Source organism: Malaya genurostris, chromosome 3, assembly GCF_030247185.1.
Source record: "Malaya genurostris strain Urasoe2022 chromosome 3, Malgen_1.1, whole genome shotgun sequence".
Lineage (NCBI taxonomy): Eukaryota > Metazoa > Arthropoda > Insecta > Diptera > Culicidae > Malaya > Malaya genurostris.
Window position 1 is genome coordinate 41,378,705 of NC_080572.1, and position 26,544 is coordinate 41,405,248.

The 26,544-nt window shown below is 36.4% G+C and overlaps 1 protein-coding gene across 3 annotated transcripts in view; it reads left to right on the forward strand.

The window, feature by feature from the left end:
- Positions 1–26,544, forward strand: part of LOC131438794 (roundabout homolog 2-like) — a 513,725-nt gene that overhangs the window by 327,891 nt on the left and 159,290 nt on the right. For all 3 annotated transcript variants that reach the window (XM_058609072.1, XM_058609073.1, XM_058609074.1), the window contains exon 3: positions 7,683–7,976. In XM_058609072.1, the coding sequence (XP_058465055.1) occupies positions 7,683–7,976 (294 nt within the window). The remainder of the gene's footprint in view (positions 1–7,682; positions 7,977–26,544) is intronic.

Sequence of the window (26,544 nt, forward strand, 5' to 3'; positions counted from 1 at the left end):
AATGGCTGATCATTGTCTTGAAGTTCGATCAATCCGAACTGCTTTATTATTTTCGCACTTATATATTGAAAACAGTTTATTAATATGGTAATCCTTCTATCTGTATATTTCTCGATCTTTCTATACCCGCCATTAGGTACCGGATGGTATTCTCAAATACACTCGCGGTGACAATTCTCCATCTTCTCTTGAAATCATCGGGACCATTTGCTGTCTTCTTAGTTTCGAAGAGTTTCCGCATAACTAGATCCCAGAACATCTCTATTGTGCAATATTATGGACAGTTTGGTGGATTGGGTGTTTTTGTCACGCATTTGACCTTTTGTGCCTTGTACCATTCCAGGACGAATCTTGCATAGTGACAAGGGAATAAATCTCACCAAAACAAAGCTGGAGAGTTGTGGTTTCTGATAAATACCGCTTTCGCAGACATTCTTTCTCGTACACAGAAACACATGGCTTGCCAAATCAAATGTTCAATCTCGTATCTTTCCTCGTCTGTTAAGGTTCTAGAAAATTTTGGCAAAAAAATTGTGTAAAACTCGTTAACTGAACGGATTTTCATAAACTTAGATTCAAATTAAAGGTCTTATGGTTTCATAGTCTGCCATTGAAATTCATTTGGATCCGACTTCTGGTTCCGGAGTTATAGGGTAATATGTGAAAATGAAGTACAAAATACACTTAATTTTCTCGGAAATGCCTTTACCGATTTTCACAAACTAAGATTCAAACGAAAGGTCTTGAAATTAATTAAAATTCTCTGGAACATGTTATCCGGATTCGAAACTAGAGTGCAATAAGTGAAAAAAATTCAATTTCATGAGTAGGGGAGAGTGTTCGGTTACCGGCACTCTTTTCTTTTAAGCTTATAACTTCTGACTAAGTGTACATTATGCGGACATATATACATCAATGTAAATCTAAAGTCTCTTGCTAACAATTGAACAAGAAACTAAGTTGATTCAATCGATTGAAGAAACTTTATTATCAATTTAGTAAAGTGATAAATTTTGGCCATTTCAAAAAAGATGTTCGGTTACCGGCAGCTTAAGAAATTTCGTTAAAAATGGAAAAATATAAGTAAAAACTGCAAATATTCTAAGAAAAAATGAAATTTATTCTTTTCGGAGGCGTTTTGGACAAAAGTTTTCATTGTCTGGTGGTGACTTCGCCTTGACTCTCTTGGCCAATGATTTGGATGGTGGCGCCTTTGGTGTTGATTAGGCCGATCTTCCACCGGCTTCGTGGTTTTAAATACTTTGTTGCAGTCGAATTAATTGTCTTCTTATCCACTAAGCAACGTTTAATGGTATTATTCAGTGCTTTAAAGCTCATTTTCCTTGACTTGGAGGATTTGTTTGAAGTCGCCATGGCTAACAGAACCAGAGAACCAAAGTTTTTACTTATATGACATATTTATTGAAGCCGTCTAGTTGTCCATGTGTTGCATGTCACCCGAAATGCCAGATAATACAATAATTTAAGCTAGCTAAAACGAAAAGATCGCGCCAATTTTCAAAAGTCTGTAATTTCTGACGAATGTCTGCAAACAATCGAAGTTTCAAAAGTCTGTAAAAAGTCGTTAGACGAAAAAAAGTTTACATGTTAACTAAGAAATTTGATAATTTACAGACGAATTTGCAGACTTGGCATCTCTGTATATCACTGACAATTTTTCGCGATTTGTTGAACATCGAACACCTTGGGGTGCCGGTAACCGAAATCGGCAGACATTTTAAAAATGACGAAAAAAGACTTTGGTTGCGAAAATTTTAATAGAATCACGAAATAGATCGATTTCATCTCATAAATATTTAATCCACTCACCTTTTCGATGGATGCATTTCAATTTATGATACTATAAAAAATTTATAAAAAACTTTTGTGTTGGTTTTCACGCAATTAAAATTTGTTCTAAGCGCAGCAAAAAGTATAAACCGCCTGTTTGCACTAAAAGAACGTGCTGCTGTTACACACACACACATGACCTTTGTCGGAATGATGCTATCTGCTTTCTGTCAGAAGATACGGTGGGGTGCCGGCAACCGAACATCTTCCCCTCTTTTTCATAAACGATGGCAAACACAAGTACAAATCCCATATAACTGACTGATAATTTCATCTAGTTTGCAGAACTTATTAGTTTGTGGAACTTTAATCTTGATTCAGCATTACTGTGAAATTTCATCCGGATCTGACTCTCGGTTCAAGGGGACCGTTTATAAACTACGTAGACTACGGGGGGGTAAGACAAAAGTCTACGTTTGTCTACGAGAGGGGAGGGGGGGGGGGTTTGCCTAAAGTCTACGTAGTCTCGTAATTTTTTTTTAATTTTTCAAGCAATTTACTTAGTTCAATTAGCCGGCCACGCGTTTCCTTCGATTGATCAAAAAGACTGTTGAAATTGCGTATTCAACCAAAGAAGCAGAATTGCAATTTATCACGTCGAATGACCTTAACAGACTGACTAAAAACATCGTCGACTGTAATCTGTACTGTGAAAGTGATTATCAAATGAGACACTCCGTAGTTCTATGACCAAGTAGAAGTATACTCGCCTCTATTGTTTTATTTTTCATTTTTCTGTTCCCTATCGAAGTGAAAAAATAAAAGAGAGTACTAACATAAACATAAATTGATAAAGCTCATTATTCTTTGCATAAAGTCATCGGACTTTAAGACTTTCATTTTCAAGGGAAACTGTAGGTTTATTGGTTACGAAAGATATTACGAAAACATTAAAACTGTGTGTTAACACTATCTTATCGTTCCTCGTATAAAAATCGTATGCCCACGAACGATTGTTTACATATTATGTGATTTTAATCACATTTGCTTTCTTATCGTTCATCCAGTGAAGCTGTTTGAGATTTATTGTATATCTTCACCTCTTGAATATCTTGAATAACTAAGACTGTATGACAACGGTGCTGGATCATATTTTATTTAATCTTATTACAGAATGTAAACTATAAAAATCTATCAGTGACTGAACACTAAAATTTCACTGAAAAATGATTAAAAAAATTTTTGTGTGACAAAGAAAAGTCTACGTAGTTTTTTTAGGGGGGGGGGGGGTTATTATAAAGTCAACGAAAGTCTACGAGGGGGGAGGGGGGTAAAAAATACCAGATTTTGGTCTACGTGGTTTATGAACGCTCCCAAGGTGGCTTTCAAACCGCCATATAACTGTCGAGCTAGGAGCTTGATCTGTGCACCTCGGAAAATACTCTGTGCAATGAAAGTTTCCAAAGAATTTGTAGTATGTTCCAAACAGATATAAAAAGAGAAAAATATTTTTTGAACGGTTTTGCATAAAAAAAATCCCCAAAATTGGCTCAAAAACTGCCATCACACTAACTGTCATCACAATAACCTTAAAAGATTCTCACGTGGTATTCATGGTACATAATGATCAACGACGAAATGTATGTAGAAATGGATTCTTGGCTGTTTCCCTAGCAAAAGTTTTACGAGAGCGTGGTTCGCTTTCGGTGACAGGTTCACTAAGATAACTGATTTGGCAAGCAATTTGATACTGCGGAATCCGTTTTAAGTTTTTTTTAATGAGTTTGTAGTACTTCACCAAGGAAGAGTAAAAACGCTAGCTACCATGCGATGTGAAATTTTTCCCCTACCATTGACAAAAAAAAGGAACCGTACCCACCCAGTAGCCCTTGAATTCACCTGATCAGGAAATGTTAAGAAATAAATAAAATATTAAATAAATAACATAGTTGAATTGAGTGGATCTTATTTTCTTATAAGGCGAATGAGGAAATAGTTAGTTGGATTTATCGTTTCCTCAGTACTGTAACTGTCGAAGGATTACCATTTTCTTGTGCATTCTCGTGCAATGGTTTGAGAAAATTGTTTTCTGTGTATGTATCCGGCCAAAGTCAAACATCAAAACGAAAGCAACATCACATTGAAATCTTATATTGATTTCAGCTCATCAATTTTTCAGTTGTCGAAAAAACATATATTTTTGCTTTTGGAAAAAAAAATTACGTTTGTTAGTTTTGTGAAACAAGAATAGTATTAAAAGCAACGACTTTATGAATGCATTAAATTAGAACTAATTACATAAGGGGTACAAAAATGCAAAAGCAAGTTTCAATGGAACAACTATTCCTTCTTCTTTTTTTTGTTTCGATTATAGAGGTTTTAACCTTAAGGTCATTCGCCTCTTCGGACCAGAAAACTTTCTGACTCTATGTGCGGGGTTGGGAATCGAACCCAGGCGGGCTGCGTGAAAGGTATCGACTTACCCATCACGCTATACCCGTCCCCCAATTATTTCTTCAATCCTATGTTGCGTTTTACAAAAATGCTTCGATATCCTCCTATATCTTCGATAGCCGGATCCATAACCGTGATCAATTGAAAGAATTTTGTCAACATTTTTGCATCTTCCACATCCATTTTTTTGTTACGAGATTATTGATGTAGAACCACACATCTGGGGGATAGGTCGGCAATAATCCGTGCCACGTTTATCTGAAGCTAGTCCATATCATTTAGCAATCTCTTGACATAATGAGCCTTCACCATATCCGGCCAAAAAGCCTCATTCTCTTTCGAGGACGACTAGCGGCTGGGACACTTGATCAGTCACAGAAGACCCTTCTTCAGGAACTTGATATGAGAAATACATTTGACGTCAACGATTTCCTTCTGGTGGGGTACGTTAAGCATCAGCTTTCCCAACAGTTTTCGCGTTCAGGTTAAAAAAATGTTGAATGTTTTGATTATTATTTTCGGTTTTTATTTTGACAGTTATTTTATGTGCTTCCAGAAATAGGAGATCGGTATGGCCAAAGTAATAATTTTTTCGTGCACCTACTGGCAAGTCCCAAAAAATAGATCAATTCACTTATAAATAATTCGCTCTTTATACCGTATTTTTTATTTGGGTAGAATACATTTTTATTTTTTGTATAGTGGTGCAAATTAGAAATTCATGGGTAAATACAAGTAGAAATGCACTTACAGCCAAGTCAATATAGTTTCAATCAGTGATATTATTTCATCAATTGATTGGAAATATTTCTACGTATTGATTTGAATGTTCATAGCCGTGTATATTAAATTGTATATAATTGAAATGTTGATTAATAGCTAGCAGTGTTTTTTCTGCTAAAAATCTCCGGCATACCGGATTTCCTTGCCATAGATGACGATTTTGAAGGAGTAATCGATATATCAAAGGGAAAGCATCGAAACATCTACTCGCCAAACTCGTAACAATATATTCAACAGTACAGAAAAATTCATTGTTTACGAAATTAGAATTATTACTACATTGTTTCAGATTTCAGAACTTAAAGCTAATTCATAATAATACTTTAGTAACTTATTGGTGCTACCTAGAAAATAAATTTTCAATTTGTCTATCCTTGAACAGTTCACAAATTGTGTCGAAGACATCACTCTCCGAAACAATTCTCATTCCTAGTCATACAATCTCAGAGCTCCATATGTTCACTTGCTTGTGCTTGCTGAGAGATACTATGAAAAATATTTTATCGAAGAAAAAAACTATTTTACTAAATAGTTTTGAGTCACAGAAATTAAGAATATTTGACTACACTTTAGCGCCGCCAAGTAAAAGAATTATTAACAAATGCTTCCAATGGGGGACGGGTATAGCGTGATGGGATAGTCGATGCCTTTCACGCAGCCCGCCTGGGTTCGATTCTCAACCCCGCACATATAGGGTCAGAAAGATTTTCTGGTCCGGTTTCGGCGAATGACCTAAGATGTTAAAGCCTCTATAATTGAAACAAAAAAAAATTCATCCAAACTGATCATATAGTTTTGAGCTCCCGAACATTATTTCATAAATTATCAGGTTAAAGAGATATATCGTAATCTGTTTTCCTATCAGAAACTTTCGAGCTTTTTGGCACCGCTTGTTGAATGAGTTCCTGACTAACATATTCCCCATAATGTAGACTTTGGCGTCCCAAAAAATTTTCCAGAAAAAAAAGCTTTGAAGATTTCAGCTTTTGAGTTAAAAGAATTTTAGGACACTAGCTCCATATAGTACAGCGATATTGTATTAATATCTGAAAAATTTGAAAACTTGTTTGACACCAATTCTTTTAAACAATCAGATTTTCGCAAACTATGTATGTTTAACCCATTTTATCTGAAGCTAGTAAGTTAATTACTTCATGTTAATTCCGAATTGATTCTTTAATGAACGATCCTTTAAGTCTACACAAGAACTAAAAATTTGCTAAAGACAGTATGGTTCTATCTGTGTACAGAAGCGAGATACTCGTTCATTGTCACAATTAGTCGAAATAACATAAGATCTGGGATTCCTAATTCGCATCACCAGTGGGCAGTGTTGTAGAAAACTTCAATCTAAAGCGATCGGTGTTCTGAGTTTCGAATTTCATTGAACTCTGGTAGAACACCACAAACTGCAATGCTTTACTATGAAAATAATATAACTTCTACAGGAAAAATCAGAATCATGGCTTTCAAAACCAGAACTGTAACTAGTCACCATCTTAAAAGTCCTCCATTATACTAAAAAAAACTATGCCAAAAATGATCTTGACAACTAAATTATGCAATGCTCTATAGCCTTATTCTGAAGAACGGTGTTTTGATTTTTCGATCGATTTTATTTCACCAATGATTTTAAATTAACACCAAAATATGTAAGGATCCACTAAAAAGAGAACAAAGACTTTATATTTTCAAGTACAAGCCATCAGATATTTAGAGAATGAAATTGTATTCAACACACCGATTTTCCATAAGAAATCGGAATGCGAGCATGACTGAGCTTCTTGAAATCAACAAGAACGAAATTTGATAACAGTGACATAAATTCCAGTGTCTTTTGTTTAACGCATTGCCCATTTCGAAAGCGCCCTATTGTTCACTAATGTTTATTGTCTCTGTTACCTCAGGCTCGACCGCAGGCGTTATTCGACTGTGTCAGATGCAGAGCCGCTTTTACATAGGGACAATGGGGACTCGTGCCCCCGTCTTAGGATGACCTTGACGGGACCCACCGAGCAAAAAAGGTCATTCGATTAATTGGGGCACACAAATAAATCTTGCCCCGAACCCTTTATCACGTACAAGCTGTGCTGGTCAGATGAGATACGAAATCGAGTTCTATTTTAGAGCTCATTGACCATTACTTTATACTGGAATGAAGTTGATTAATTGGGATAGACCTTTATAAGCTATTCTTTAGTCATTTTCCGGATCAGGATGCTATGGCATGGTAAGCAATAACTTTCGATACGATGACAAATTCTACCCTGACATCAATTGCAGCATCCGTGTTCGAAACAAAGCGTCATGTTATTATTTCATCTTCCCGATGACAATGTCATATCCGCAAACTGAACCAAGGCAGTGACCGTGCGATGGTCCGACGGTAGCCTAAAAGCGGATCAGCTGTGCCGCGACTGCGGCTTAATTGCATTATCAACTACCGTCACAGCCGTATTGGAAAGTGGATTTCCATATACACTTCCACTGTAATATTATTATGCAGCGCCTGAGTCACACTATGAGCGGACTTAGCCCGAAAATTTCGATGACAAGAGCGATCCTCTCGGTTCGTTTAGTAATTTGCATATTTACACACTGTCGAACGTTATTTCTAATCACGATTTTTTTCTGGTCTCTCTCACCATTTACAGCTCAATACCGGACGCCGCGGATAACGGAACATCCCAGCGATGTCCTGGTACCGAAGAATGATCCCGTCACGCTCAACTGCAAGGCGGAGGGTAAACCGGAACCGAAGATTGAGTGGTACAAGGACGGCGAACCGGTTAAATTTACCCCGAATCATGTCCTGCTGCCGTCCGGGTCGCTGTTCTTCCTGAGGACGGTGCACAGCAAGAAGGAACAGGACGGCGGAGTGTACTGGTGCATGGCACAGAATGCGGCCGGGAAAGTGCAGAGCCGCAACGCAACGCTGCAGATTGCCGGTAAGTACGGTGCTTTAATGGGTGGATCACCGGTGCTACAAGATGGGCTTGAAAAGCGAATCACAGCCGGTTCATTTTCTATGTTTATGAGAATCGTATGAATAAATTTGTATTTATTTTTCTACTAACGTAGACTGAAGCAAATTATGGCATCCCCCTCTTTCCCTTATTTGCATAGAAAATCACTTATTTAGAAACAATTACGTACGTTATAATCGTGCGTGGCCAGGACGATATAATGACGACTGTATGCCAGGCTAATTCTGTCACCTGTTATTGCTCTCGTACGCGCAGTGCAGACAGCAAACGACGGCGACTTGATGAGCTAATTTCACCGGTTCTGATGATGCTCACGCCCGTCGTCTACTGCGACTAATTAGTTCACGGATGCCGTACCGGCCGGATCGGTGTCAATTTAATGGTAATGAAGATGGTAATAGTCGTTAATTGCTGGATTTTGTATTGCTTTTGGTTCGCTGTGTTTGCACTGCAAAGTCATCTTCGATTAGGTAAATTAGATACTTCTGCAATGGGTGTAAGGAGACGTCTTCATGTCACAACTTGTTATTGCACGTGATTTCCTTTACATGGACAGGTTACGTGGACGGGGAATGGTGATTGAAAGTATCCTGTTGCCGCAGGGTTCACAGGCCGGTACAAATGAAACAGGCTGACCAGAAAAAAAACAGTTTCAGTTAAACCAATGTGACAAATTACTTATAGTCAACCATTTTTTAACCGTTCAAAGCACTTCCGACACGTGGATTCACCAATGTATATCGTTATGTTAGTTTTCAAGAGGAAATTATGGGCCTTCCCGATTCCGAGACAATAGCCAATGAATATTAGCTAGAATACCAAAACACAGTTACAAAAATTTTGACCGTTCATCGTCTCGTGAATTATTTTAACTTTTAGTTGAAATTTGCCAGTCAAGCAGTTATTTTTTGTTGAGTGATTAAATTTACCGAAAATTTTGGACAATTTCAAAGTTTGACGGATGGAAAGCTATTTGGGTAAAAAAAATGATACTAAGTGATACAATAATTGCAAGAACGTATGAAGAACTTCGAGAAAAACTTGTATGTACTTTAATGTATTTTCTGTGACTGAAAGTATTAAAAGAAACGACCAAAAAAAATTTTTTTGCTAAAGATCTGAATTTAGAATTTTCCTGCAATATTTTTTTCAGTGTCAAAAAATAGCAATCAAACTGTTAAAAATAACCATGCTTCCGAGTAGGGTTATTTTTGACGCAATGACAAAATAACTGCTCGATTATCTTATTTTAACTAAAAGTTAAAATAATTCGCGAGATGGTCCACTTAAAAATTTTACACTTTAATGGTAGCAAATAAAAAAAAAGTACCGTAAAACAGTAAAATAAACTATTCTTTTGCATTTATATAGAACAGCTGAAGTAGGCATCCTTTAACAATAGCTGCTAAATAGCCAATTATAATATTTTCTCTTTTTTGTCGTTAGTCTACACCAGGAGTTCCCAAACTATTTTGGGTCATAAACCCCTTTACTAAAATTAACTTAGGCTTCAGACCCCCATCAACAAATTCCTTTGAAAATTCAATTTCTTGCTTTTTTAATATTGATGTAAAATACTGTATTTCAACAGAATCGAAATATTTCTTTCGAAAGTGAAATTTAACTCTTGTATTGGTAGCCTTCAGAATTTGTTTACTTTAAATACAAACCCGAATAAAAGAGCGCACCGGGAAAACAAAATGAACACCAAATATGAATAAAAAGGAAAAAAATTAAAAAGTAGAAATCTCACAATTGATATAAATTGTACCACTATCCGTGAAATGAGAATGGGATTTTTTTAGCATTAGCATTAGCATTAGAGACCGCCCGTGTGTTGCTACTCCGTTATTGATCTGGACCAATTGAGATTGCAAAATGATTTTTTGAAGTAACATGTTTGGGAATAACACATTGTTTCACACTGTGCAAACTGTATTGAACCATGCATGCTGATCAATACCGACGCCGGCCACGTCCGAATGCAGATCTACTTGAGAGGGAAAGGATTGTTAGTTCGATGCATGTTGCTACTAGGAACCGAGGAATCCTCTGCATTCCCACATGCATCACAGGAGAGGATACTTTGTTAGTGAATGTTTTAATAATGTTATCATGTGTTTATTGCTCTGGGTAGCCGGCTACCAAGAATGTTTTAAAGTATTATGGTTCTATGTGTTACTTTGTGCTGGCAATATAATGCACGAAACAGTCAATCTCCGAAATTGACAAAACTCCGGACAGCCGGCTGTCGAGTATGCAGTCACTCGTTTATGCATCTACCTTTCGCGTTTTTTTAGTCATGCAAAAAAAAACACATGCGGATTGATAAAAAAAGGTATCATCTCACTACTAGGTGGATTAAGCACGTTTTTATAAATGAAACTACGTGATACAAAATAAACGAGCGAATAGGATTTAGACAAAAAAGTTGATTCATTGCATTGAAATATTCTAAACAGTTATTATAAAATCATTTTAAATCACCAAACAAAGGTCAACAGATTTTACACGCGTCTTGATTCTTTATTATTTCCGCTTTATTATTTTAATTATTTATTAAAATTATTAATTGGTTATATTAGTTGATCTGGGCAGCCGGTTACCGAGAAAAATATTAATTTACTGTTTGAAATATTAATATCAAGTGTTTTTTACTGTGTATTCAATATACCGATATATGTTATCTCTGTTATTAACTTTGTAATATAAACGGATTTGCGCAATGGTTGATTTTTATCATTCATTTTGTAATCCTGAAAGACAATCAATAACATGGAAGAAGAAATCATTCCTAATAAAACTTTTCTCCGAAGCTAGACGGAAATTGATAGGTTGAATAAAGAGATGATTTAGTAAAATAGAGTAATCAGAAGTAAAACATTGAAAATATCTGATAACTGAAAGGAAAAAGAAACTCATGCAATTGTCGCCTTTTACGACATGGAAGCAGGAACCCAGTGGATCTATTCTTGGCTCATTTTTTTCCGCCGGATTCCACACGGCATCTAGGCTGGTACAGTCCGGAGAGAGCTAATAGGTACTATCAATCTCCTAGTGGACCCCAGCCCCTAAATGGGAATGGGATTTTTTTACTCAAATACTGCATTCGAAAAATCAGTCTACAAATACAATTTGCGCAAAAATATATCCAAATATAAACCTTTGATGCATTCAGACATCTCCAGGTTATGTTTCTCTGGATACTTTAATTTCTTGGCTAAAAAATTATTCAAATTGGGCCTACGCTCCCAGCTACATTCGAATCGTAACCAACATTCTCAATTTCTTCTGGCTTGATCGTTATATAAGGAGTGTATCGATAAGTAGTTAGCAACATTCAAACAGTTATTACTCTGAAATGGCCTAATTTTTTGCAGCGTGTTTTGCGGTGACATGTTTGTTTACATAAAAATATCAGCTGTGCAATAGATTGGTTTCGGTACGGTTTATCGTTTCAATGATGAGTCGAATTGATCCGGAAACGCGAAAGAAAATTCTGCACACTTGGTGCTCAGAAAGTGGTGTCACGTACAACGAAATTGCAAAACGGGTGAAAGTGTACCACACCAGCGTCAAAAATACTATCGAGAAGTTCGGTAAAACCCTTTCCATGAAGGATTTGCCCCGATCCAGTAGGAAAACGGGTCCCAGCCAGCCCGGCCGGGACTTAAAAGTGGTTGAGTACATCAGGAAAAACCCATCGGCGTCGACGCGGGATTTGGCCAAGCAGTTCAACACCAGCATCGGGATGATTCAACGGATCAAAGTTCGGAACTCCCTGAAAACGTACAAGAAACAGAAGGTGCCGAAAAAGTCCCAGGTACAGCAAGTTCAGGCCAAAACAAGAGCGCGAAAACTGTATAACCGGATTCTACAGAATAAAGACGGAGCGCTGCCCGGACCGCAATATTATACGAAATCGGTGTACCAGGACCTGGACGACGCTGACACCACGGTGGCGATGGAAAAGTTTGGGCAGAAGGTGTTGGTCTGGCAAGCAATTTGTACCTGTGGTTTGCGGTCGTCGATTTTCTTCACGAAGGGCACAATTAACGACAAGGTGTACGAAGAAGAATGTTTGAAGAAGAGAATGCTGCCACTGTACAGGAAGCATAAGGATCCTCCTCTAATCTGGCCGGATTTGGCTTCAGCCCACTACACCAACTCCGTTCTACAGTGGTTGTCAAAAAATAATGTACAATTCGTGGAAAAGGAAATCAACCCACCGAACTGCCCGGATCTTCGGGAAATTGAAAGGTATTGGGCAATTGTCAAGCGGCACTTTCGGAAGGAAGGTACAGTGTCCCAAAACATGCAGGAGTTAAAAAAAAACTGGACAGCTGCCACCAGGAAAGTCACAAAAGTAACTATGCAGAATTTAATGAAGAATGTCAAGTCCAAAGTGCAAGCGTTTCACAGAAACTAGGATTTTCTTTAATATAATCAGTGAAATGCATAAAAATGTAATTTTTCTACAATATATCGAAAACTTATGTCAAATGTGTTTTTTTTTCGCTTTTTTATTCAATAAGCAATGTTGCTAACTACTTTTCGATATACTTCTTACATTTCATAAAATATCCCGCGTCGGAAGTCTAGAACATGTCTTACCCGTCATGTTCTTCACTTCTGCCGCCTTAAATAGAAATAAAAAAAACATGTATCATGTAATCATGTTGTATGGAATGTCAATATAGTCCATCCAAACTTTCACAAATACTGTTAAAATCTCATATTTTCTGTTCGAGTCCGTTTTCAACCATAATTTTTGAGAATTTGTTATTCCCGTTTTAGTATTATCATCGCTAATCAAACAGCGAAAAAATGCAGCATTCAATAATACTGAATTCATAATTACAATGTAGGAAAAATGCTGAAATAAAAGTTGCAGAGCTGCCAAAAAATCTGTGTTTTACAAAGTGGAAAACCTGGCGGATTTTCGGATCAAAATCGTAACTCAATACCCAGGCATCAATTAGCTAGGCTGATTTTACCTTGGAATAGATTTCTAATTTGAAAAAATCTTATGAATGAGTGATTTTTAGATAGCCTTAGGAAAGGTAGATTTAGTTTTATTCTTGTAAAAAATTAGAGTAGAAAATGTCAGAGACTGCCGCGAGATTGATGTAGGACTGCAATCGGGATGTGTACAGATATTATGTGGTTTGATACCGTTGGACCGTTTAAGATTTTATAGTCCTGAAAAAAACCATTCGGATTCTGGAAGATTGTGTTCGTATTCTAGAAATTAGAGCGGCAGTTTAAGGAAAATTTTCTAAATAAATTCTTCGCGTTATTTCGGGGTCTTGAAAAGGACCGTTAGTGGCTTTGGAGTCTTGGAAATGACTATTCGGATACGGATGATTACGTTGTATTCCAGGAAGTAGGACGCCATTCCAAGTCATTTGTAGGTTTGAGCCTTGACCTAGAAGAAATCATTATCATTACCTAAATATAATCGTAACACCAGTCGTTCAATCATTCATATATTTCAATATGTCATACATCTCAATATTTGAGTGTAAGAAACTATCAAAATACTGAATGGGATTAATTTCCGGCTTTCAGAAGGGGCTTCTCTACAATATTAAACACTTTTCGAGCATTCTGCTCAAACGTGGTGCAGCCAAATGCTAGCTTTATTTGCGCTTGTCTAGTGCGAATTTCGCACTGCGAAAATAGCGCAGAGCTAATCAAATTATTCTAGATTTTCACAAAACTGATGATTTTTACCTCTGATTTGCAAAGAAGTAATCTTAATAGTTCTTTAGATAACATTTAGAGTCATTAGAATAGCTGATTTTGTATAATGTTCCCCATCTTTGTTCACTTTTCGTTTTCTATTTCTCTGATGCAAACGACCAGCAGCTGGACGACGCAATCGTTTTTGTTTGAAGTGCAACTCACACTGCGAACGTCCAACAGCAGATATGCTCACAGAATAACTAGTTGTTGTTTTTCTGCGTTTGGGTTTTAGGAACGGAGCCACATATTCCCCACTGACTGAAGAACCAGTTGAATAATGCCGGGTGTAGCTCCATGGCCATGACGACGATGGAGGTCTGCGCACTCGATGTGTCTCCGTTCATGGATTATCATAGACTGAAGCTAGCAAATTTGCAATAGGGTCTATTTATAGATTCGATTGATTTTGATGTTTCGTGTTTGGGCATTTTTTTCACTATTTAAACAATGTTTACGTAATGAACGTGATATCAACATCGATCTTCCACCTTCTTCCATTCGTTTCGCGAAAGAATCAGAGAAAATACACAAACAGGGAAGTAGTTATTAAGAAATCAAATCAGGAATAATTTCGTTACACTTTCGTGTTGTGAAATTTGGAAAATGCACCCAGGTGAGCATAGTAAAGAAAGACGTTGTCCTACGTCAAAAACTGGTTTGCTCGGAATATGATTCTTTGGATAGGTAGTATTGGAAAGGTTGATTAGTCTATGGAAAGACTGTTGATGTTTTAGACAAATTTCCAGGAGTAAAAAGGAATTCGTGTATGGTGCAACGATAATGAACGATAATCAATATGAATAAAAAAACTGCTGACATTTTGGGAGAAATATTTGTTTACCGTTTGAAGAGTTTGGAGTACAAAGATACGTTCTCACAAATTGAAATTATTCTAGCTTTAATCTCATTTCTGGGAACTAAATTTTGTTCTCAGTTAGTACTAAAACTTCGTGTACTATAAACCTGTGTTTAAGCCTAATCTGCATTAATCTTAATCTGTCATCATTTTGCTATTCAAATGTTTTATAATTGAATACATAGCGACTCACAGCGTATTTGCGGTTTCATCAAAATTTTCAAACGTCAAAATCTCACTGGAATCCGCAAAGCCTGGACCCATCAGGTATAAGCACTAACCGCAACTGGAGGGAGAGCAAATGAACGGTGCTGCCCTGGTGGGTTTGATGGAACCGTCGCCCTGGTGTTGATGAATGAGAGCTTTCCAGACTGTGGTTAGCTGCACGGAATTAACTGCGATTTCTGCGCCGTTGTTGTCTCTACTTTCAACCCACAGAGACGCCATAAATGCAAATTTTGCTTCAGGCATGCAGAAACACATGCTGCTGCTGCTTCTGTGCTAATGCAAGTTAGTTGAAGATGAGGAGCGGTAAGTGGACGGGTTCGGACGAATCATTTGTTTATTTTCAGCTGATTGATTCGATTACGGGCAAGTGCTACTTTTCAAGGAACGATTCATGTATGGTGTGATGCCAAATGTGTGGTTTAAGTTTAAGCGAGATTTTATTCGTTTAAAGCCTGCCGAAGGTCTGCGGGTTATGAATTGCTTCGAGCGAAAATACCTGTCTCTGTTCGATGGATTATTATTTATGAGGCGTAATTGCTTCGGTTGGCATTTGAACAAACGATTTCTGTGCTTACTGGTTGGAAGTTTTGCTACATTTGTCAAGCTTTTGTATTCGATAAATTGGTTCAATCAAAACCGGGGGAAACTGATAAACTGCCACAGATTTAAACCACGAACTAACCATAAAGCAACGTATTAATCCGAAAAGCTTTTCAACATTTAAGGTGCGCCCATAGAGGTTCGAGCTTTTTTAAAGATTAAGATATAGACATCTACTGTAAAGGGTCCCATGCACTTTCAGTTTTACGGTTACAGTTTCCGTGTACGAATTCTTGTTGCAAACTAATCGCCGAAGGCTTTAATTTCAATGTTTTCTTCTTGACGAATTCAAGCGATAATTGAACAAGACTTTTAGACAAGCTGAAAAACAAGTTGTTTTTAAAGCGTGCATTTGGTAAAAATGGTACACACACATAAACTCATTAAAATTAAAATGGATTATCAGTTTTTCGGGTTCGGGTCGAGTACCGGTGATGGTTTTTATACTCGATTGGGTACAGGCTGAGATCGGGTTTAAAAAATTGCTTATCCGACTATCTCTAATAAAAATGTCGCGCGTATGACACTACATTTTTTTGGTAATTTCGATTATAGCAGTTCTAACCGTATAATCAATCGCCTCTCGGTTCAGAAAAGCTTCCTTTCACCATGTACGGGATTGGGAATCGAACCCAGGTAGGCTGTGTCTTATGCGATGTTCCTACCGGATCAGGGTCATTTCGCCGAAAGCCATTTTGCCGAAAGCCGTTTCGCCGGAAGCCATTCCGCCGAAAGGGTTCTTTCGCCGAATGACATTTCACTGAATGCCATTTCGTCGAAAGGGTCATTTCGCCGAATCCTGAAATCATCTTAAAGTCGTAATTAAAATTGATTTAAAATAAAGACAAATGAAAGATGATAGCGTTAACGCCCGTTTTGTTGACCTACAATTGTATTTCTTGAATAAAGATTGATTCATGAACCATAGAACGGAGTTTTCCGCGAAATGACCCTTTCGGCGAAACGACTTTCGGCGAAATGACCTATTCGGCGAAACAACTTTCGGCGAAATGGCATTCGGCGAAACGACTTTCGGCGAAATGACCCGCTCCCGTTCCTACCCACGCTTTTTCCGTTCCAGTATCACATAGATCAATGTCACCTATAACAGTTATGAGCAGGTGCCGGCAAGAGTGTAGTGGAGACTGTCTTGCTCGTATTGGACTAAGAATGATCGTCGACAACAGAGTGGGCTGCATTTTGTTTTCGGTGCGAATTTCATTTCTGGTAATAAACTTTCATGCAGAAACTTGTAATGGTGTCATCGTTGAATGTTTTCATCTCGATACTGTTCCATGATATGATCAAATCTCATACCATTATAGCAGAAATGGAACGCCAATGCCAACATTTTTAGGATGTATGTTCGAGCTCCGACTCAAAAGGATTCTTAATGTCAGTAGGATCGTTGCACTTGCTATGGAATGGTTCTGTACGGTAAGAATCAGCTGCGAAGTCTGTTGAAACAGAAGGTCAAATTTCACAAAAGGAATGTAATACCAAGACTTTGCTTGCGTGATCGAAAGTTACTAGATTTAAGTAGAGACCCTGTTGTAATTATAGACGCGCAAAGATAAATTCCGTCCAACTGGGGCCACGATCGTTTTATTATTTGCTTTGGCAACCAGGCTAATTTGATGAACTTCAAATAACTTTTGAAATTCAAAACTTGAGCTAATGTCAGTAGGCGGTAGGATTGGCTAGGAGAGTAAAAATAAAAAGAATTAATGGAAAATTCCAAGCTGTGCAGCGTAAGTCACAAAATTCTGATTTTAAGGTTAAAAATTTACGTACATATTTTAACTCCTCTTCAAATATGAACGTTGTTTATATATCGTTTCGAAGGATATTGGTTCCAGGAGCTATTTCAGTTTACGAGTCTGTTCGAATATGAGCGTTACAAAAAACAACCACAAATAGGTCTGTGTTTATAAGATGAAGCTCGAAAAGTCACTTACTGTGAAAATCACGTTTTGTTTACTTAACTCTGTGTTGCGATCGGTATTATTCCTCATATATAATGATGATCGCGTATGACAAGTTTATTTCATGTCGTTAACGGGGGCTTCAAAACATAGTAAATCTAACGTTTGGCGAACTCTCCAGTTCACTCAGTATTAAAAATCCATCCCAGTCGCAGCTTTGTGCCATAGAACTAATTTGAACCAAGTTATTGGTTCAGTATACATGCGATCCACGTTACTTGATTATCAGAACACTGCATTACTTATTGCATTTGATCTACAGGGTTGCGTAAAGGAACGTGACACATGGACTATGTAAATTGATAAAAGCTGCTAGACGAAGGAGAGTACCCAGCGATAAAAAGTATAAGAATGAAGGTTTACAGCCGTTTATTAAAAAATATATTTCAATATATTATTAACCACTCCTTTCAACGTATAGTATCGTATCGTATCAATTTCGTCCTGGGCTTGTTGATGTAAACTTTCAGTTATTAGAACTTTTGTCGTGAATACAGCTTACTTTACTATGGGGCGCCTTTTCAAAATTTACCCTCTGAGAGAGTGATAAATTTTTGATCGTGAATATCTCTTGTTGTATCTAACGAATCAACATAATTTTTGCTACATGCCATCGGAAATATGATGACGATTTTATGATAACATTTTCAGTTGTGTGACATAATCTCAAATAATTCAAAATTAAACTTTTCTGAAATGTTTTGTATAAACGTGTACCAAAGAGGATAATTCATAGGGCGCGTTTGTCTTTCACGTATTTTGAAAGCTCATAGCTCAGTGATCTGTGGAAGAATTTATATAATCTAACTACCAATTGAATCGAAATTTTTCAAATTAAACGTGTATAGCAATGAAGTATTTCAATAGTACACTATTGAAAAACCTGTCTCATTTGACCCATGTCAACAAAAGCCAATCAGAACGCGTTCTGATGAAGAAAACAAAATATCTGCTGCTGTACAACAAATCGTTCGAGAAAAATTTTCCGAGCAGTGCTTAATATCGTAGTGAGCTCCACAATTTGCCTTCTGAAAGGCAGGAACGAATCCCGTACAGCATCCTGATAGTTTCTTTCAATGAAATGCATATCCGAAATGAAATAATCGACATTAAAATTCTGTATTCGGCTATTCGGCTATTTTTATAGTCGTTAAAACCGCTTATTAATGAAAAAGCTACAAACGAAATCACATAAAAGAAACCTCTTAACAAAAATTGGATCCGTTTGGATTCTATCGCCACTGCGAGCAGATGTATTGTGTGTCGTTTGCAAAACTAGTTTCGCTCCCGACAAGAGCGATTACGTCACAGCTGCCAGTTGTTTGCATTGGTGAAAAAACAACGAAAAGAGGACAACGGTGAAGAGCATCACACAAAATTAGCCAATCTAATGGCTCTAAAAGTTATTTAAAGAACTATTAGGATTTCTTGCTCGCAAATCTAAAGTAAATATCCTCAGTTTAGTGCAAATCTAGAACAGTTTGATTAGATTTGTGCACTTTTTGCTGTGGGAAATTCACAGTAATCGAGATCAAGTGAAGCCTTTTTTCTGCGATAAATGTGAAAAAGGGGAATGCTTGCATAATTCATACAGTTGATCAACTAATTGATATTCGGAAGTGTTAAGGAAAATGTCAGTTGTTTTCGTATTCACGACATCCAGTTATGTATCTGACATTACCCACCCGTTTTTTTTCTACTAAACTATCACTTGGTTCAATAAAGTAAACACTATTATGCATTTTCAAAGTCTTGTTTTCGTATCTATTCTTTCAAGCTTTTAAGAATTATCCAATCTGGATAAAAATTCTTTCACGTTATTTCTCATTCCTGTACACTATAGATTGTGATGAGCTCAATTCATACGCGTTTCTCATAACTTATTCTCACGGCGTGATTCGTTAGCGGTGCTTTCATTGAAAGCGTTTCCCTCGATTGGATGAGAGTAGCTACCGAACATAAAGTTTCAATGTGAAAAAAACTAAGAATCACTAAACTAGACCAGTAGTTGTTCCTAAGATTCGGATGTTTCGAAAAATAAAAAATAAATTCAAATAAGAAAACCATCATCTTCGTTTAACATCATCATCCTGTGTTTAAAACTAACTCTTTCAGTAAACCGGCTGCCTAGAGACTGAGAAAAAAGACTATAAGTTTAAAAACCAACATTTCGTTCGAAACTTACCAATGCATTTCGGCTATTTTAAATTAAACGTCTAATATGAATAAGTTGTCATTTTCATTTTTGTACATTGTTCTTGATATCACGTTTCGAGATACGATTGGGGATTAGGTTGGTTTCAAATCTATTGACTACCGTCCTGAGAATTTCAATTACACGCGATGAATGTCACTTTTAAATAAAAATATTTCACCATGAAATAAGAAATATCGTGGAACATTAATTAGGTGTCGTCGCGAATTGGTATTTTGATAATTAACTTATATATAAAGGATGACTTTTTTGTTGGTATCTTTTTGGCAACGCTGTTTATGACAGATCACGCAGTTAATCATGTTTTATGGTCGTCAAAAGGTGAGATAACTAAGTGCTCACAAGTTCCTATCCCGTGTGTCTATGATGACATTTGGTCAAAAGAACGGTGTCGACTGGGTGCTATCACCTTCTGCGTTAGTATCAGATTGAGAGGGTGCGAATTGGTTTGCAGGTGATTCATTTGAAACGAGAATATTTTGCCTTGACGTCCTTTTGCTGATGTGTATTTAAACCTTTAATGTGACTTTAAATTGTCAACTTGCAGCATTCCTTGCAATTCATAAATTAGCATTTTGCATATCATCATTATATAATTTAACTCATAAAGTAAAATTGAGACATAAAAATAACTTTTTGTGTATAAATGATAATTCTATTCGTATTATAAGTGTTTTATGCAGGAGCGTCTATAGAAAAAAAATATTCAGAAATGTGAAACCTCATACTATGTTCCAAGGGCTTAATTGGCTGGTTCAGAATCCTGAAGGTTTGGAAAATTAGGATACGGTAATAAATTAAACATTGAATGCAAACTCGAGTATTGGTAAGATTAAAAAATGTTTATTATTCAATTGAAGCATTTACAAGACTGAAGAGCCTAAACTAATTATGCGAATTCGATTGAGTTAATACCCTTCTGAGTCCTGAACTAAAGTTATTTGCATGTATAATCAAAACACATGGAAACATCTTTTTTCTGTAATCCGGGAACGGGTCATATCGCCGAAAGCCATTTCGCCGAAAATCGTTTCGCCGAATGCCATTTCGCCGCAAGTCGTTTCGCCGAATAGGTCATTTCGCCGAATAGGTCATTTCGCCGAAAGTCGTTTCGCCGAAAAGGTCATTTCGCCGAAAGGGTCATCTCGCCGAAAGGTTCATTTTGCCGAAAGGGTAATTTCACCGTAAGGGTAATATCTCCTGCATGTTATGTCTCCTGTATAAGTGATGTGGCGCAGCCACATAACCGAAGCCAAGAGTCGGCCGCCGACCCGCCGTCGGAAGCGGCGGCCTCTTGCATACAAACCTGTAACCGCCTCGTTTGCCCGGTCTACTCAAAGTTAGGTTTCTTTGCTTTAGTTAGGTCCGAACGAGCGGTAGCGAGGTCGGACAGCACATGAACCAAAACGATGTGACGTAGCCGCATCAATTTTTTTTCATTTTCACTTAATAAACGGAAAATACCACCTACATTTGCCTGGTAGATACACCTATGCAATTGCTTTGATGCTTACTAGCTATTAGTCAACAAGTTTTCTTGGGAACTACTTTCTGCTTTCATGAATCAATCATAATTCAAGAAGTACAATGGTAGGTCAACTAAACGGGCATTAACGCTATTATCTTTCGTTTGTCTTTAATTTAAATCAATTCTAATTACGATTTCAGGTTTCGGCGAAATGACCCTTTCGGCAAAATGGCTTTCGGCGAAATGACATTCGGCGAAGTGACCCATTCGGCGAAATGTCATTCGGCGAAATAACCCTTTCGGCGAAATGACTTTCGGCGAAACGACTTTCGGCGAAATGACTTTCGGCGAAATGACCCTGATCCCTGTAAGGATCAGGGTCATTTCGCCGAAAGCCATTTCGCCGAAAGCCATTTCGCCGAAAGCCGTTTCGCCGAAAGTCATTTCGCCGAAAGGGTTATTTCGCCGAATGTCATTTCGCCGAATGGGTCACTTCGCCGAATGCCATTTCGCCGTAAGCCATTTCGCCGAAAGGGTCATTTCGCCGAATCTTGAAATCGTAATTAGAATTAATTTAAAATAGAGACAAACGAAAGATGGTAGCCTTAACGCCCGTTTTGTTGACCTACCATCACAGACTAACAGACATGACAGTATGAGTAAATTCTTATAAAAATAATTTTTCGTGATGCACTAGTTCCACCTATATTGTACTGCGCGAACTATTTACTATCTGTACACCCCTTGTGTTATGTACAAGTTTTTTTACTAGTTGGTTTCCCCTCGTTTGTCAACACCGATCAGCTGCTTGCAGGGATGCCTGATTTCATCAAAATTTTTGAAAATGAATCGTCACAATAAATTATTGGATTACGTTGATAATATATTTAACTTTTTCGCGATGTTGGAAGGTCACCATTTATTTGACTCAACGTTGTTCATCTAGACTATTTTTTATTGTGTTGGTAGTTTTCACCCGAAATTAAGTGGCGGCAGACTAGAAGCAAGTAAATATTGTAACAAAACGGGTTCGATTTTGTATTGCGTTGGAGGATGAGAAGTAGGCACAATTATGTATATAGTTTTGGCAATATGTATTAAATCTGTATCCTGTATGAAATTCGCATGGACGTATACAAAACAATACATTACAGGTAATTTTGTATAATTGGCAACTCTGTAGGTAAATGAAAAAAATAAACACAGTCTAGATGACAGACAGGATGTTTTTGATAGGGTAACGTGGCGCCATCATGACACATGTGAGCACTGTCCCAAATAAAGGAATATTCGAAATGACCGTTAAAATGATTGAAGAATCTAATTTGAGTGTCCTGTCTGTTATTTTTTTTTTTATTCAATATTATAATATAATTTTAAGGCACACTGCTTAAGCTCTAAGATGCCAAGGGTATTTACTAATCTTAATTACGACTAACTTAAAACTAGAATAGTATCATTATGTAATGTAGCGGTAGCGGATTCTCGAGAAGCGATCGGTACCCGATCAGAAAATCTAATCAAAATTATACCAAAATAAGATATTATAACAAGACATTAAAACATATCTCATTTTGATTTAAAATCACTATGGATAGTTGTTAAAATATCAAGTGTTTATAGCAAAAATATGTATCGATTATATCTGATTATATATAAGAACCTTTCTTCACGAAATATCATATTTGTTTCTGCTTTTGATAAAATTATTATACCAATAAATGATATAGTTTTGTAATGTTACATCTTAGGAAAAGTATCATTTATATCTGAAAATTAAATCATTGTATCAACGAAAATCAGAAATTCTTTCTAGTATAGAAAACTAATTTATTATTTTGGGATATGTATTCTCTTTATTTCATCAGTGTTTTTACTCTAACTATTTGGATAATTATTTTATTTGTTAAGTTCTTCTTTGTTCCCATTTTATATCCTTCGGTGCTTCAGTCGTTATAATTTCTTTTACACTGCTTCTACCTCTATTCATCTTTAGTGGTCAGAACATGCTACTTGTATATGAATATCAACCTAAGGCTCAAGCGAATGTGTGTTCTTATGCTTGTAATACGCCAAAACATGCCTTATTAAATCCTTGAAATTTCTTGCCGCTTCATTGGCTTCTAGTGGAGAATCGCCTTTCATCATACGGTGTTCATACAAGCGATCTGAAAATTATACAAATTGATAATGCCATATATACATTGAAATTTTATATTTACCATAGATGTATTGCACTTTATCTGGTTCTAGAAGAACCGACGTTGAATAGGATGTAATCGAATGAGATTTACTGTTACCCAAGATAGGTTTCCTTCCACGTGGATTGTTTGACATTCGCCCATATATTGTTCTGCCTTTGAAACCTTCTTGCCATATTTCAAACATTAATAATTTGACAAATACGTAGTCCGATTTTGAATTTCTTGAAAAAGCTTCAAGTTGATCTTCCGTCAGCATTCCTTCAATATATGTAAATCTTTGTCTTGTATAACCCGAAATGTTGAGAAAGTCAGTTAGTCGTAGACATCTGCGATTTGATTCTGAACATTGTTTTTTCAATCTGAGCGACAACGCTTTCAATTTTTTTACTCTCAAAGTAAGTTTGGTTACCATATCATATTCATCATTCTCAGACAATTCAGACTAGAACATACATAAACATTTAAGTATACATTGAACAATCACTTTATACATGATGTCAACATACCTGTTCACCATCACGTAGCAGATCTTCGTCGATTATTGATTCTGGTTTTCTTTGTGATTTTGACAAAGTGCATTTAATTATGCCTGGTTTGTACCGATTTCGGTCACCTGACCCTGCGATAGTTGACAAATTTTCGTTACATGCTATTGGGGATGGATCCGTATCAGCGTCAACTTTTAGTCGTGGTCCAGAGACAGGAGATTTTAATGCTCGAAGATTATCGCACTTAACGGTCTCTATATCCATTAAATTAGACTCATCTTGCGACGATGTTCCGCTGGCTTGTACTGACCACTTCATTTTTTCTTTTTTTCGTTTGGGAATTTGCACTTGTGTTCCATGAACAGTTACGACTGGAGGTGGATGCTCGTTACTATGCCCTAGATTCTGGGAAGAGTACATTTTTGGATCTACTAATGGTATATGATGAATGTCAGACGACGAAGCTTGGTTCCATGATGATTCAATATTTGTTACATTTGAAAGAAATTGTTTTTGCTTTGACAGTGAACAAATCTTGTTTCCCTGTTTGCGTTTAATACGATCTAATCCTTGTGATACATTGAACGAAATATTTTGACACTTGAAGCATGAAAAGAGATTGGCAAAAATATTTGCTCGATGAAAATAACAAACTTCCTGTTTACCAGCAAATTACTAACCTCAATTACGTCGTGGGGTGGAGGATCCAAAGAAGTTCCATGATTTTGTGATGATCTCAAAAACCGTTTTTGTGAAGATTCAATTGGTGAGCAAGTAGCAATAGTTTTCAAGCACTGAAGTTGAATTGATATGGAAGCATATAAAACTAAATTATCACCATCATAATTTATCTCCATACATTTTCAAAATTGTGGTTATGTCAAAGAAATTTTTTTTTTGAATTGACAGAAGAATATACAAACTTACCTGATCTTTTTTTAAAAACAGTAAATTCTTTTCGTTTGCGGCTGATTTTAGCATTCGAGTTGCTTTATTAATGTACTTTTTCCCCATACTTAACGACAGATCAATTTTTCTGCATATTCTCACAACTCAATGTACCAGAGATGCCAAATATTTTAAAAGAAAATCTGTATAACCCAGTATAAAATATCAGTGTATATTTGTTCTCGCATTCACATAATATTTTTAGTTTTGGTATAGAGCGTTCCATGAGGCGAAAAATGAAACAATATGTGATTGCATTACTCGTTTGTTCCATTCTCATACAAAAAGGTTGTAAAATGACTTTAAAAACTTACTTTTAAAACGAGGCCGGCAGTGTCGAGTGTTACATACCATTCGAATCGCTTCGTCTAGATAAGAATATGCCTATGTCCGTATATGTGTATGCATAAGGTACAAATAATGTCAGTCAATTAAAACAGAGAATAAAAGTATTCGCTTCATTGCTCGATGTATTTAGCATAATGGCAACTCTGCTTCAGTATGTATGCACTCTTATCATCCGCTACCTCATTTTGTGTAGAAACCTATCCAGAGTCCACCATAGTACATCTTCACATTTTTAGGTAATTAGCGTATTACACAAACCAGACTAACGACTGGTGGTGCTTTTTCTCTTTGTGTTTTAACAACAATGGGAAAAAATTAATTGATCATTCCAGTCTAATTCTTGCAATAAAAGACGGGCAAAATTGCTCTGCATCGGTTTGATTCGACCAGTATACTGGTATTTTATTCGTTTTGCTTTTATGTTCGTTAGAAGACTGTGAAGGACAATAGTACTGTTTTTGCACTACCTAATCGGATAAACACATCTTCATCTCTCAAAAATCAATATATCTACAATTTTATTTCCTAATAAGATTTTTTTGTACTTAGAAAATTATTGCAAAATAAAAAAAATTTCAGCAGCTCTTTGGAACTACTCTCTATTTCCTTACGAGAATGGAAACGCAATGTTGGCCGGATTTCATTCATCTAATAATCATCCTGTCGTTCAAGTGTCTAACAAGTACATCTTGAATAGAATTTGCCATTTTCACAACACAAGTAATGATACACACACTATGCAATGGATTTCAAGTTTATGGCAGAAAACTTGGAATGAGAAAACATTCAATCCAATAAACCACAGCTACATATCTGCTGATGTAGAAATACACGAAGAGGTAAATACTTCAATTTTTTCTGATGTTGGAAGATGCAAGTTCAATGGAATTCCCATATGCACGATGTCATCATGCTCTAAAGTCAAATATGATGATTCCTACATACAATTATCTGGATCGTTCTACCGTGTTCTCCGTATTCTTGTTGATTCGACCAACGAACTTTTCATAATCGGACAAAAACTGGAAACCGATATCTTATATGATAATATGTTCGAATATACATTGTCCACAGTAAAATGTTTAAGAAAGCTCAACAACACAGTCAGACAATGCGTCAGTGTTTCAGTAAATATTAATTCCTCTTGTGTTCGTCATTTTATATCACTCTGTAAAACAAGAACTCAAGTTGATTAATAAACGTTAAAATTAAAACTTTGGCAGATCAACCTATGATGCTTTGTGTACTATGAGAGCGATGTTGTTATAGCCATATTCGAAATATACCATTTTGAGAATAATTACGGTTATGTATAATACAATATATATATATATATATATATATATATATATATATATATATATATATATATATATATATATATATATATATATATATATATATATATATATATATATATATATATATATATATATATATA